The sequence below is a fragment of the Octopus bimaculoides genome, chromosome 13 (genome assembly GCF_001194135.2).
Source record: "Octopus bimaculoides isolate UCB-OBI-ISO-001 chromosome 13, ASM119413v2, whole genome shotgun sequence".
NCBI lineage: Eukaryota > Metazoa > Mollusca > Cephalopoda > Octopoda > Octopodidae > Octopus > Octopus bimaculoides.
In genome coordinates this window covers 29,531,880-29,547,238 of record NC_068993.1, presented here as the reverse complement: position 1 = coordinate 29,547,238, position 15,359 = coordinate 29,531,880, and the positions used below count along the sequence as shown (strand labels likewise).

Below are 15,359 nucleotides of genomic sequence, written 5' to 3'. Positions count from 1 at the left end.
GAGAGAGACAGACATATAGCACGCTCCAGCCAGTCATGGTATTAGCTGTCAGTAGCCAAAGAATCGACAGGCAGACAGACAGATACTTCACTAGCAGTGAGCACTTTCACTTCTGACAGCTAATAGCATGATAGTGCCAAAATTATATTTTTATATTTTAAATAATTTGCAATTTCAGGAAATATGTTTTTATATTAAATTTGTGTTTTCTACTCACGACTAGCCCTGCGCGGACGCGCGAACTTTCGAGTAATAGATAGATAGATAGAGAGAGAGAGACAGACAGACATATAGCACGCTCCGGCCTGTCAGTAGCCAAAGAATCGGCAGGCCAGCAACAGGCATGCAGGCAGACAGGCAGATACTTCACTAGCAGTGAGCACTGCTGGAACACATCTATAGATGAGATAGAAGACTTGTTTAATATGTACCTAGTTAAATATGGTAGAGTAAAAAGAAGACAACAAGAAACACAGGGAATTACAGTTAATGGGAGGTAGATGAAGGATGTTGGAATAAATGATACAAGAATGGTGCCACCACCACCATCATCATCATCATCATCTGTTTTTCATGCTGACATGGGTTAGACAAAATTCATCAAAACCTTGTGTGTGAATGTGGAAGAAATACACATACATATATATAAATATACGTATATACTTCAGCAAGTTAATTTGGGATTCCTTAACAACAATGTAACCTTCATATAATTAAGGTATCTTTGGCCTGATGAGTACCTAGTGGAGTACCCCTTGTTGAGTAATTATTACATCAGCAGATCTGCTAGCTAGAAACATATGTAGCCTGGATTTTACCAGCTCCACTCCCTCAATTTGGATTTGGATGCTAAATCATGATGACGATTATGATTCATATCAACTCAAGTCGCTGACTGTGAGCTATAAAAAAATGTTTTTCAGCATACCAAACTTTGATATGGGAAAGGCCTAGAAGCTTCAACACCAATAAATTATTATTGTTCCTGAACATTGTTTTTTACACCTACCATTGACTGCTTGAAGCTTACAAACTTCCTACACTTAGATCCTTGTATCTTATAATTACATATATATATCATGCTAGCATGGAAAGCGGACGTTAAACGATGATGATGATGATGAAATATATACATATAAACTTACCCATCTCCATCCCGTTGTTGTCTTGGGTTGTGGAACTGGTCATTTTGTTGGTTCATCTGTGCAGCCATGACACAATTGTGTGCATAATGGCTGGTGATATTATTGTATCGCTGTTTCATCTTTAAGTCTTCTAATGTACTCTTGGTAATGTTAATCTCCAGGATGTACTGTTTACGTTCATCATTAGCTTTATGATATGCCTGTAATTTTAAGGAGATTTGTTGCATGTAAAAAACTACAGCATTAGTAGCCTAACGGAACATTTTTATCAGTGTTAAAATTTATTTAATTCTTACTCACAGCACAAACTTAAAAATAATAACACTAAGAAATATAGAAATATAAAGACTTAGAAGCAGCAAGAATATGGAGAGTGAAAGCAAAAATATCTTTTCAAAAACTAGATTTTGATAGTTTCTCTCTCCAAGGAACATTAGTAAATTTTATTTATCAAAGAACAGAATAAAGCTTGGCATGTAGTACCAACTAGTTTATGACATCCCACTTTGAAGACTACCTTCATGTGACCCCTCTCTGCCATGGTCTTGATGGTATGATGATGCCTTTTCACCACTCCATTTCCACTTGGCTGGTATGCCACCCTGAAGAAGCAGCTGACCTGCCACCCATCAAGCATTTCTTTCAGTGCCATTATCCAGAAGCAGCTCATCCACGGGACCTCGTTTGAGGAATATCTCATTTAGTACTCTCACGATTTTCTCTGCGGTCCCCATCTTCATCTCACTCCATATGGCCAACTGCCTTGGTCCGCAGTCAACCATTGAGAGGTACATCCCCTGCCGGTAGTGTGTTATGTCCACTGCCAGTCGTTTCCAGTTGTGGTCCACTGGAATACTTCCCGCCTCATGTACGCCCGGAGCAGGGTTGATGGACTGGTACCTGTCACAGCTGCTAACCACTCTCTGCACGTTCCATCTTGTTACATAGGAGTCAACTTTCCTAGCTAGAAACAACGTCCTGTCCACCTCATGTGATGCATGGTATGCAATCTCCAAATCACTCAGACGGCATACTGTAGCCACAGCCTGCTCCACATCCTCTGACACCTGCAACCAGGCTTGCTTTACCCTGATTAGGACGTCTGCCCTGTTCTTCTCAGAAGGCACAAAGATCATGCTCAGCTTCAGATCAAACTCAGCGGTTAATTCACGCAGTATCCCCAATCGACGCTTTATCAACATCTTTGTGGCCCCTTTGGTTTGCACCCTCGCTCATTGGTGATGACTGCCGTCACCCAACCAAGTACAGTGGCCCAATTGGTCCTAATTTCTATGGTGTGCAGCCCCCACTTCAAGGCTAGGTTCACTCCTTTCAAGAAGGCATCCAACTCCGCCACATTGATATGGTTGCAGTCATCCATCTTCCTGAGCCAGGCTGCATCTTCCACCACAACGCCTCCCACTTCTAAGACAACCCCTATCGCGATGCTACTGGTGTCACACCATATGATCCCATTCTTTGATTTGAGAACATACCAACTGCCTTTCACTGGATCCTCTGCTCTCACTCTGACCAAGGCTTCCTGCATCATGTCAGTCTTCTTCCCCACTTTATTGTTCCACTTCGCTCCTTCAGCTCATCTCTTGATGAAGCTACATGCTGTCTGGAGCCATCCACCAGCTTCCCACACACCAAGAACAGTTCCTGTCTACTCATGCTGGTGCCCAGTTTGGGGATCTTGTTCCTTTGCTGGAACACCAATGTGCCGGTCTTGTCTCTCCATAGCTTGAGGCCCAGTGCAGTGCCTCCCTCCATCGCCTCTGGTGGCTTGGTCATCAGTACAAAACTCTTCAGGTGGCCTATGACCTCCATTGCTGGGATTATGGTTTCATCCACCATGATGACCTTGAGAATTGTTGCCATAAACTTTGGCGCTGAATTTAGCCCAAACTCCAGCCTGGTCAGACAGTATGTCTGGCCCTTATACCTGACAAGCTGATGCTTCCACAGTCTTTCAGTCACATGCACCTGCAGGTATGCCGACTTCAAATCGACTCTTGCAAGGTGTCCCCGCAGACATCTGTGGCCTCGCTGCCCGTATGACATGATATGTGGTCATTCAGCTCTTGGAAGTCAAGCACTGGTCTGACCTTATGCTTTGTGGGCTGTACCACTGCCATCAGCGGCAGGACTCTGCTCTCTACTTCTTCTTCCCAAGGGATCAATATGCCCTCCTTAATCCACTGCTCCACCTCCCCTCAAACTTGCTTCTGGCATCTCCTTTCAGAGTATGCTGATAGCAGCCCACTTTATTTTTTAATGTCAGGGGCTCTCCCTTCCAGTGCCACTCCACTGTCCACCTCTGGTCATTGAAGACAACATGAAAGTCCTGGTCTTCAGTGGTGTGTGCAGCATACTTTCCCCAATGCACGGTCTCGCCATATACGGTTTCCCCGCAACCCCGAATGTTACACCGGCCTCGTTGACAGTGACACCTCCTAAAGAGATGATTGCATCCATCCCCATCACCACGTCAATCTCATCCACCAAGTGGCCAACTACAATTGCTTGCAGTGTCAACTTTATCCCTGCACCACAATCTGTGCATCTGTAATGCCTTCACAGTGTACCTCTCTTCCATCGACTGCCCTTACACTACTTTCTCCACTCCATGTCTCTACCACTTCTGGAGTCATCAGGGTCGTCGTACAGCCCATGTCCCCTCCACCAGAATGCTGACTACAGGTAACAATAAATGCGTCTCTATTGATCCGAAGGTATAACTACCGGCACAGTAGTCTCCCCTAGACCGTTTCCCCACAGACAGTCGCTGGCTATATGTCCTGCTTCTCGACACCGGTAGCAAATGACCTCAGGCTTGGGTGACTTGCAGTCTCACACCATGTGCGGGCCCTGACACCAGAAACACTGTCCTTTGAATGGTCACACATGTTCCTTGTTTGACCCCTCTCCACTACTCCTTGCTCAGCCACTTTTCGTTGTTGCAGTCGCTGCTACAGGCGTCATCCTGCAACACAAAACTAGCACGCAAGCCCAAGATATAATGTCTGCCATTGCCATAGAGTTAACGTTCGGCAGCTTTTGCAACTTGACCGACATGTGGTCAGGAAAGCCAGTCACAAACACTAACTTAACCGTTCGGTCCAGTGATTCACCTTCATGTCCCACTAGTTTAGCCAATCTCCTGAGTTCATCGGCAAATACATCGACCTGTTTGCTGGTCCACTTTGCTTTCCCCAGGCGAGCATATGCTTTGAACATTGCTTCTGCAAAGGCCTCCATCAAACAGATTTCTATTTTTTCCGTGCTAAGTTGGTCCCTTTCTTCCATTTCTAGGTATAGCACCAACGCCGAACCATCTAGGTACAGCGGTATAAAACTCGCAAAGTCATAACAAATGACCATATCTAAATGCATTAAAAACACTATAACATATTCAGAATACTATTTCAGAAAATTATCTCCATTCTCTTTGAGCAAATAAAAGATAAATTTAGATGGGGCAAAAGGAGTAAGATAAAATAAGGTAAATTTGCCTCTTCAATTCTTCACAATTACATTTGAAAAAAAAAATCATACACATCAATATCTTTCAAAGACACCAGAAAGATCAGAAATTCAACAAAATTTAAAATATCTAGGTTAAATGAAAGAGAATCATGGAAAAATGGCAAAATATGAAATTAACAAAACTTGATTAAATCAAAAACCTTAACATAAAATATTCTCTATAGCTTCTTCACAATCTGCTGGAGTGGCTCTCAGCAGGATTCTAGTTCAAGCACCCCATATAACTCCTCATAACTATTTTATATTTTGGAATTTTCGAAACAATTTTGTGAATTTGTGTTCTACACAGACAGAAGACACCAGAAGTGCCAAGTGGAACAAAATGCTTAGCCAGCAAAATTAAGAAAAAAACTATTTAGATATGTTTACCATAAAAAAGACATACCTGTTACAGGTTGTACGGGGTTACATGTTACCAGTAGCTTTCAAGAGTGACCAATAACACTTGAATGCTACTAACACAGACAAGTGTTTCATTTGTTGATTGGGAGAGGGAGGCACAAGACTGAAGTGGATGGAGGAAAAGAATGCACAGTGGTTGTTTGAAGTTTGAAGGAGAGAGAATGAAGCACAAGAAGATCAAGAGAAGGCTTAGAAAGAATGAAACTGGAAAAATGAAGGAGTGTTGCTTTTTACGTGTATGATTTGTGGGAGGAAATGCTTGAGTCATGCAAGCCTGGTCAGCCATCAGAGAACTCACATGAATCAACCTTTTGTAAATTGTGATATGGCTATTGCTTACAACAGATGTGCAACCTGTGGAAAGGTGTGCCTTTCAGTTAGAGGATTGAAAAGACATGTCAAAAGACTTCATACTGTGACACCTGTTCCTTATGCCATCTAGCACAGCTGTGCATTATGCAATAGAATGTACAAATCTTTGGCCAGGCTCAAGAGTCATATAAAGGCCTCACGTTGCATCATCAGTGAGTCATTTCAATGATTCTTTCTAGCAATGGCTTTCTCTCGTATACAAGAAAGCAGCTACTATATATGTATATATATATATATCCCTGTCCCATGTGTTCCTTACCATTCCATTCTCTCACATATTCTTGTCCAGTTGCGAAATGATGATTATGCATTGCTAAGCTAAGCTAAATCTCGTTTCAATCCTTCATTCACTCATTCACCATTAACACTTTAAATGTATTGCTTACTATTTAAATGTACTGTTTACTAACAGCTAATTTTCTCAGAAGCTAACTAATTAAATTAGGATAATTACTCATCTCTTGGCCTGTTTAATTTCATATTCCTCGTTTCTCTAGTTTAATTTCTCATCTGCCATGAAAACTGAATGTATACTATACTAAACGGTCCTGCTCCTTTCATTAGATCCTCATACCATTTTCCCCAAATTAAACTCGTTTGTTCATGGTGCACCCACCTTGTCCCGCCCCCACCACCAATACTGGATATCTCGATCTTTACCCCGATCTTTATCTCTGTCTTCTCACCATCTACACCGGATATCTCTCTCTCCTCCCACCACCATTACCCGATGTCTCTTCTCTCCACTAATCCTCCTCACTGGGCTGTTCTCTATATATTACCTGCACTCTTCCTCTTTCTCTCTCTCTCTCTCTCTCCTGGGACATATGCAACTAATTCAGTTGCTCTTCGTTTCGTTTTGTTCTGTCTAGCGATTTCTCACCACCACTACCAGATGTCTCTTCTCCCAATCTCCCTTCTTCTCTGGTGCTGTTCTCTATACTACCTGCACCCCCACTCTCTCTCCGAAAAACACAACTAGGTTAGATGCCCACCTACTTAACCGACTATCCTTCGTTTCGTTTCATCCCGTCTAGAAATATTCCAACAACTACCCAGTAATTTTCCATGCACATATCAATTGAAGGTGACAACTAATGTGCTGTATGTGTGTGCTTGATCGCCTGTGTCTGTGCGCATGTGCTTGTGTGTATGTATGGATGAAGTTGCTTCCTCTCTCTATCTGAAATAAGTCCCTCCCCCTCATACGATGACCATAATGCTTGTACTCACAATGGATGAACTTGCTTCCTCTCTGTCTGAAATCACCCCCTTATGACGACCATGATTCTTATACTCACAATTCTGCTGACACCTAAAACACCTAATCCTACCTCTAGTAGGGGCTATGATCTTAATCCTAACACACTTGAATGTTTGAATGATGTCATGTCGGAAGTCAGAACAGATGAAGCATGCCTAAAAAACGAACACAACAACCTCCCTCTTCTTTTCAGGCACTGAATAACATCTCTCCTCCCCATCCTCACCCAACATTCCTTTTCCAGTTTTCAGAGTTGGCACAGTCAGTGTAGGCACACTGAAAGGTAGATCTAGCGAGATTGTAGAGATGCTTGAAAGGAGACGTGTCGATGTATACTGCATACAAGAGGTAAGATGGAGAGGAGCTTCAGCTAGGGTCCTCACAGGCAAGGCACATAGGTACAAAATCTTCTGGCAAGGTAACACGGATGGAGTGGGGGGGGGGGGGGGTAGGCATATTCCTTGCAGAGAAATGGGTAGATAAAATCATAGAAGTTGTTAGAGTATGTGATAGAGCGCTTAAGCTTAGGCTAGTCCTGCAGAACAGCACAGCTACAATTATCTCTGCCTATACCCCACAAGTGGGCCTACCAAATGATCAGAAAGACCATTTTTATGATACCCTTCTGCAGGCTACTTCAGAGATGAGTGGCAATGACCTCATCGTTGCAGCTGAAGATTTTAATGGGCACGTTGGACAGCAATCTGGTATCTTCACTGGTGTACACGGGGGGGCCATTGTATTGGTTCCTGAAACAACGAGGGAACTAGGCTACTGGAGATCTGTCATGTATGTAACCTTTTAATCTGCAACACTAATTTCAGGAAACCAGACAGCCACCTGATAACCTATATCAATCAGGTGACTCTGCTAGCCAGATTGATTTCATCCTCACCAGACAGCGGGATGCAAGGTTGCTCTTAAATACAAAGACCCACCTGGGTGAAGAATATACCCACTCAGCATAGGCTAGTCATTAGTGACTTTAGGCTCAAGGCCAGAAGAATACCAAGAAGCAGACCAATCCAAAAAAGAAGGATTTGGAAGCAAAAAGAACCCTTCACATGGTTAGAGATATAGGGACATCCTCAGCAAAAGATTTGATGAGAGGGAGGAGGAGCTACAGACCACAGACATAGAAGGTAGCTGGAAATTCGTATGGGACAGCTTGCTGAGTGCCATTGACCAAGTCTGCAGACATAGAGCTACATGGTGGGGAATAGTATGGTAGACAAAGCCATTAGAGCAAAGAAACAGGCCTGGAAGGGTGGGGGTAGCAGGGAACTGTATCAGGTAGCCAAAAGGGAGGTTGGGTGGCAGGTATACATAGCCAAGGGCAAAGCAGAAAAGAAGAAGAAGTTTGCCAATGTCTAGCGACATGAGGACCAAAGAACTGAGGTATTTCTGATAGCAAGACAGTGTGTGAGAGAAAATTGTGATTTCACAGGAGAGAAATGTGTCCACATGGATGATGGTACACTTGCTTTCAGTGATTCGGAAAAGAAAGAGGCTTGGAGAAGCCATTAGGAAAGACTGCTGAACGTGGAAAATGAATAGGAGGAGGAGAGCCTGCCAAATGTTGACCCAGTAGAGGGACCAGCTATCTGAATAGACAGCTCCCTTGTAGATAAAGCAATTAAGGGTATGAAGCTAGGAAAAGCCCCCGGCCCATCAGGAATCGCTGCTGAGATGCTTAAAACATCTGTTGGTGTGGACTATGGCCTAGTCACCTGCATTGTAAACCAGGGAGTTCATGATGGAGTCATACCCAATGACTGGCGTAGCAGCACCATAGTCAACTGCTACAAGGGTAAAGGTGATGCTCTAGCTAGAAATAACTACAGGGGTATCAAACTGCTGGATCAGGTGATGAAGGTCACGGAGAGGGTCATAGCCCATCTCATCAGGGCGAGAGTCTGCTTAGATGAGATGCAGTTCGGTTTTGTGCCGGGTAGAAGCACCATTGATGCCATATTCCTGGTTTGACAACTGCAGGAGAAATACCTAGCTAAAGATAAACCCCTATACTTAGCTTTTGTGGACTTGGAGAAAGCCTTTGACAGGGTCCCCCAATCCCTTATCTGGTGGGTGATGCAGAAACTGGGGATTGACGAATGGTTAATAAGGGCTGTACAGGCTCCATACAGAGAGGCCATTAGTAAGGTTAGGATTGGCAATGAGTATAGTAAAGAATTCTGGGTAGAAGTAGTGGTCCACCAAGGTTCAGCCCTCAGTCCCCTTCGATTCATCATAGTCCTCCAGGCAATAACAGAGGAATTCAAGACAGGTTCCCCCTGGGAGCTCCTCAATGCTGATGACCTGGTCCCTCATAGCAGAATCACTACCAGAACTAGAAAAGAAATTTTGGATGTGGAAGCAAGGTTTAGAATCAAAAGACTTTAAAGTCAATGTAGCAAAGACCAAAGTTCTAGCAAGTAGGAAGGTGAACACATCATCATACACCTCGTCAGGTAGGTGGCCCTGCTCGATCTGTAGAAAAGGTGTGGGTAGAAACTCCATAAGATGTACCCAGTGTAAGCTATAGACACATAGGAGGTGCTGCAACATCAAAGGAAGATTAACCGAGAAGATAGCTTTTGTGTGCAGCAGATGCACAAGGGCAATAAACACTGCAGATGCTCAGAAAACAGATTCCATTACACTCCAGGGGCAGAAACTAGAAGCACTTGATAGCTTCCGCTACCTAGGTGACCAAGTTAGTAGTTGGGGTGGATGCTCAGAGAGTGTTACCATTAGAATAAGAATAGCCTGGGCAAAGTTTAGAAAGCTTCTACCTTTACTCAAAGTGAAAGGTAGATTATACGATGCATATGTGCAAACTGCCATGCTTCATGGCAGTGAAACATGGGCTGTGACTGTGGAGGACATGTGTAGGCTCGAAAGAAATGAAGCTAGCATGATCCACTGGATGTGTAATGTCAGTGTGCACACACAACAAAGTGTAAGCGCCCTGAGAGAAATGTTGGACATAAGAAGCACAGGATGTGGCGTGCAAGAGAGACGTTTGTGCTGGTATGGTCATGTACTACAGATGGATGAGGAGAGATGTGTGAAGAAGTGCCACTCCCAAACAGCTGAAAGAATCCAGAGTAGAGATAGACTCAGGAAGACATGGGATGAGGTGGTCAAGCATGACCTTCAAACATTGGGCCTCACAGAGGCAATGATGAAAGACAGAGATCTCTGGAGATATGCTGTGACTGCGAAGACTCGGCAAATAAAGTGAATTCATGACTGTATCCTACACCAGTTTCACATAACCAGCCCCAGCCCATTCAAAAGTACCTTGGATCGTAGGGCGACCTGCTGTGCTTGAGGAGACCTATTGAGTCAACACCAAAATGAAAATCAAATGGAAATTGTGGTTGTGATACCTTTGCCAGTGGCATGTAAAAGGCACCATCCGAATGTGGCTGATGCCAGCGCTGCCTTGACTGGCTTCTGTGCTGGTGGCACATAAAAAGCACCAACCAATCGTGGCTGTTGCTAGTCTCCTCTGGCCCCTGTGCCGGTGGCACGTAAAAAGCACCCACTACACTCACAGATTAGTTGGCGTTAAGAAGGGCTTCCAGCTGTAGAAACACTGCTAGATCAGACTGGAACTTGGTGCAGCCTCCTGGCTTCCCAGAACCCAGTCAAACCGTCCAACCCATGCTGACATGGAAAACGGATGTTAAACGATGACGACGACGACGACGACGATGATGATGATGATATATACATATATATATATGTGTGTGTGTTCCTGGGGTTAAAATGAAGTAACAAAGCTCTGCATGGAACATCCACACAGAAGTGACAACAAACATTACTGTTTAGTATTATTACTACTTGAATCTCTTTCAGAGCTACTTTAGCTTGCTGCAAGATCAGTGGCTAACTGTCACTTATTTGTTTATATATTGTGAGTAGGGATGAATGACTGCCATCTCTAGCAGGCAAATGTCCAGTACTGAGGACAGGTACACACCCAGAAACCAGCTGGTCTGCTGGTCTTGCCACACTGGAGGGGAGTCATTTGCTCCCTTACTTGCAATATATCAAACACAGGTTGTGTGTCATTAACCAGCAGGAAAATATGTTTTCCTGGGGTTAAAATGTAGTAACAAAGTTCTGTATGGAACAGCCACGCAGAAGTGACATCAAACATTACTGTTTAGTATCATTACTACTTGAATCTCTTTCAGAGATTTAAAAACTGGCTTGTTATATACATATAAGTAAATATTTAAGTGTTAGGTATGTTCCTAGTAGTAAGCTGATGAAGCTTATCTATGGCTGATGTCATCCATGATATTTGCACAATTGTTGCTGAATCTACCTCAGGAATTCCTCAGTGAATGTTGAGTATACAACAAATGATAGAGACAAAAAATGGAATAGACAAGAAATTTTATTGCTGATCATTTTGACCTATCTTGCATCACTCACTCATGGTGGGACACTGTACAACTGGTTGTGGTGCATCCCTTGGTGCAGATGCATCTCGTGAGGTGATGTTATAAGGGATATCTTGTTAAATAAACTCAGTTTCATTTGGTTTTAATACAGCATGTTGCTGGTGACCATATGTTTAAGCTGTTGGGCAGGAATGGTGAGGGATGGATTTTGTTGCAGCTTTATAGACAAAGACAGGGGGTAATTAAGAAGAATAAATCATGCAATAAAGTAAACCACTGTGTGTGTCAGTAACCATATATAGTTACTTCTGTACCCACACTTGTGGTCCTATGTACTCTCACATTCTCCCATACATGCCATAAAAAAAATTTTTTGAACTCCTCAGAAATTTTCATTTGCCTTCATTTGCCTTATGCATGTGCTAGATTATATAGCTCAACTACAACTGAAATAAACTTAGCTGTTATTTGTAGCACATCGAGTTTTCTGGTGATGGCTTTATATCTTTCCGTCTGCTGTTTGATGAGAAATCTACACATGCACAAACATATCCACTGTATAAAACAGCTGGTGTTTGTGCCTTTAGAAAGCCAGAAGAGGGAAGAACAGGATGTTTTCTAAGGAAAGTTGAGATTAAAAAAAATTTTTTTCCAGATTTGTATTCTCTGTATTTTTCTACTTAGATTAAAATAAATTTGGATCTTTTCTGTTCCAATTGATTTCATATTTAGTGTAATGATGTAGTTTTGCATGCTAATCATTGACATAAAATTCATTTTCACCATAAATCAATAAATAGAGAATTAATAATAGCTTTTAAAGTTTTTGAGTTTTGTGTAATTTTAGCAAATCGTAAACTACAGACGCATTCATGCCTGTTTCCATAGTGACAAGCCAAACATGAGAACTCTTTTTTCTGTGAGAAAGCATATGTGTTGACGAATATATTCTATGCAGGAAATTTTACCCATCTCTTTTCAGTGATTTGTGGAGGGCATACTTTCACATTCCAGAAATTGCTGGTTATAATTTTGAACATAGAACAGTGAACCACAGCGTTGGGTTTATTAACTTAAAAGATGCTACCCACGTACAAGTGGAGAGTACATGGGTGGCGGTAAAGTGAGGTAATAAATGATGCTGTGGCACTTACCATTGTATGGCTGGCTCATATCTCTGTGAGTTTACGTTGTACAGGAGAGAAGAAAATTGTAATTTGTTCTAGAAATTACTTGAATGCATTTCAAACTTACATTATCAATGAACTGATCAACTTTAAAATTAACTTTTTCTTTATTAATTTATGACAAAAATGATTTCATTTCCACAATTAGCATATAGGATTACACCAACACATCAAATTTGAAAACAATTGGCACAAAATTAAAGAAATTGAAAAGTGTGAGTCAAACAAAGATCTGTAATAGCTTTGATTCCCATCAAGGATATTTTGAAAGATGCGAGTTGCACCAAATCATTCAATTTTGAAATATAGTGAATGTTTATTTGTCCTTCCATCTCTCATGGATATATTCCTATATGTCCTATTATATTATGAAGAGATGTCAATGTGATCTTCAGTTAACCTTACTGTGGTTGAGCCTGTTGCCCTGACTGCTGCCCTTTAACTAACTAAAAAGCTTTGTTATTTTTTTTTTAGCCAATCTGACTTTGTTGCAACTTCAAGTATACGTAATTGCATCACTGCATTAAAAATTTCTTGTAGTCCCTCCCCCCTCCCCCAAATTTCTCAGACAATTGCTTATCTCTTAATATTAGTAGTAATACCCCCTCTCTTTCTTTCTATCTAGCTACATCTGCCCAACTATCTTATAGTATTAATGGTATATATATCTCTAAATTTCTGCTTGAGATATTAAGATGTTAGTATCGATCTCTCTTATGGGTTCTAATGACAAATTACTTTCAATTTCTATCAGTACAAGGCTCTTTATCTATCAATCTACCTGGTTTACAAGTGTTAATTGTAAATAACTTTCAGTTTCTGTCAGAAGAATCAAGTATTTATGTTTTTCGTTTCTCAACACCAACACAAAATGATACATGTAACTTTCTTTTTCAAACCTTTTTCAAACAAAAATAAATGAATTGGAAAACTATCTTCATATTTATGAATTTTTGATGGGGTGAATTATTTTTCTTGCTTTTGAGACTTACCTTAATTTTTATCATACTTTTAATTGACTCCGTGATCTTCTTTAAGATGTTGATGACCAGATTTGACTCAGGAAATAACTCCCCCAACAAAAAATAATCACCCAATCAAAACAATTGCAAAAAAGAATTTGTAATTAACATAATTTCCATCAAGCAGAATTTTAACTACCATTTTTTCTTCCTACAGAAAACAAAATTGTTCTTCAGTTACTCTTCACTTCAAGACTTTTTTTTATAATTTGTTATGCTTGATTCCACATTGCTTTTTACCAAGTGCCTGATCTCTTCTAAGATGGTAACAGCATAATTTGACACTGGAAATGACAAACCACTTCCAGCCTTGCAGCAAAAAAATAATCACTCCGAAAATAATTCCAGAAAAGAAACAGAATTGATGTAATTCCCATCAAATAGACTTTTATATATTTTTATTTCTCACAAAAGACAAAATTGTTCTATATATCACATAACCAATTTTTAGGGCATTGCCTGTGAACTCAAAGAGACAAACTTTTGATAAGGGCCTTTACTGCAGACTAGTTATTGAACTGGTTGGCAGGAAAGAGACTTCTGGTAAAGTGGCAAAACGAGATCCAGGCTTGAATGATAAATTTTGCTCTCTCTCATGTAAATGAGTAACACACAATAAACAGCACTTCAACACATTCCCGTTTGTGGTTATTTTTACATGTAGCTTAACTAAAACTATAAATGAAACATAAGAAAACACATGAACATGCAATCATGGCAAGTGAGAATGCCATCGCACTGAAACTCCTACAATTCTGGCTAAAGTGAGCCAAGGAATGGTCTGCATCAGGAACATCAACCTTGAACCTGACAAAATATTTGTATGTAACAGCAGCACTGGATAAGAAGACAACAACGAGGATGTTAAAAATCTTAACCAGGCCACCAGTTACTCACAAATACAAGACTATAAAAAAATAGACTTGTAGAAACATTTTGGATTAGTTGCTGGGAAGCAGCATCCAGGATATCAGATACGGATAGGTTAGGCAATTCCATGCCTTACAAACTAATGGATAGCATCCTGCCCATTAGTTCGGAAACCTTGCAATCGTCTAACCCTGTGGTTCCCAAAGTGGGTGGTAGCATGCCACTGGAGGCAGTGGAAAGATCTAGGAGGACGTTGAAGAAAATTGGGGTGATGGCTGTCAAGGCCCCCCCCCCCCTCTATTTTTCAACAGTGTACTCAGGTTTATAGAATAGTGCTTAAAATCCATCTTCAAAATGTTTTAAGTAAACCAACCTTAAGCAAGAAAAGAACAAAAATAAATAAATAAACCTCCTGAAAGTTTACTAGTGAAGCTGGCCATAAAATTCCCAAGAGAATTCCCTAGAAAGAAGAAAACATATGACACTGACAAAAACAACGTGGACAATAGTAATGACAAGAACAACAGGAACAAGGAAGTTAACAAAATATATATATAGTCCACAGATGAGATCCAATGATTCACAGTATAGAAGACTCTTAGTAGTGCTCAAATGATTCAAGCTTAGAAAGGGATGTCTTTTACAGGATATCAATTCCAAGGGGTAAAAGAATGGCTGTAAGAGAGATCAGGTTGAGAAGATATAGAGGCAATTATGTGGATAAACAAATTAGATTCGGTATGAAATACGAAATATGTATATATATATATATACAGGCAAAACAAGAGAAAGAAAAAAGTGGAGATTTTCAGATGATGAATTATTTAAGTATAGATATGTATTTATATCAATAGATCTGACTTACATAGAATAAAAACAACAGAAAAAGTTAAAGGGGCGGAAGAATGGTGTTATAAGTCCAACAATTGTTTCTGGGGGCTTGGAGATCCATCATAACGGTAAATGTAGTTCATCACAATATGTGGCCATAATAGAAGCACTTCCTCCCTCTAATAAGGCTAGTTCTCCACATTTAATCATTCTATCTTTGAACTTTTCTGCATTAAGACCTGAAATGTACGATCTTTTCTACTCTGATGATGGAGGCTTGTCTTATACAATGT

General features: G+C 41.0%; 1 protein-coding gene across 1 annotated transcript in view; it reads right to left on the bottom strand.

The window, feature by feature from the left end:
• LOC106870161 (uncharacterized) overlaps window positions 1-15,359 on the bottom strand; it is a 299,949-nt gene that overhangs the window by 115,279 nt on the left and 169,311 nt on the right. Inside the window, exon 7 of the mRNA XM_052972248.1 lies at window positions 1,146-1,345. Within this exon, the coding sequence (XP_052828208.1) occupies window positions 1,146-1,345 (200 nt within the window). The remainder of the gene's footprint in view (window positions 1-1,145; window positions 1,346-15,359) is intronic.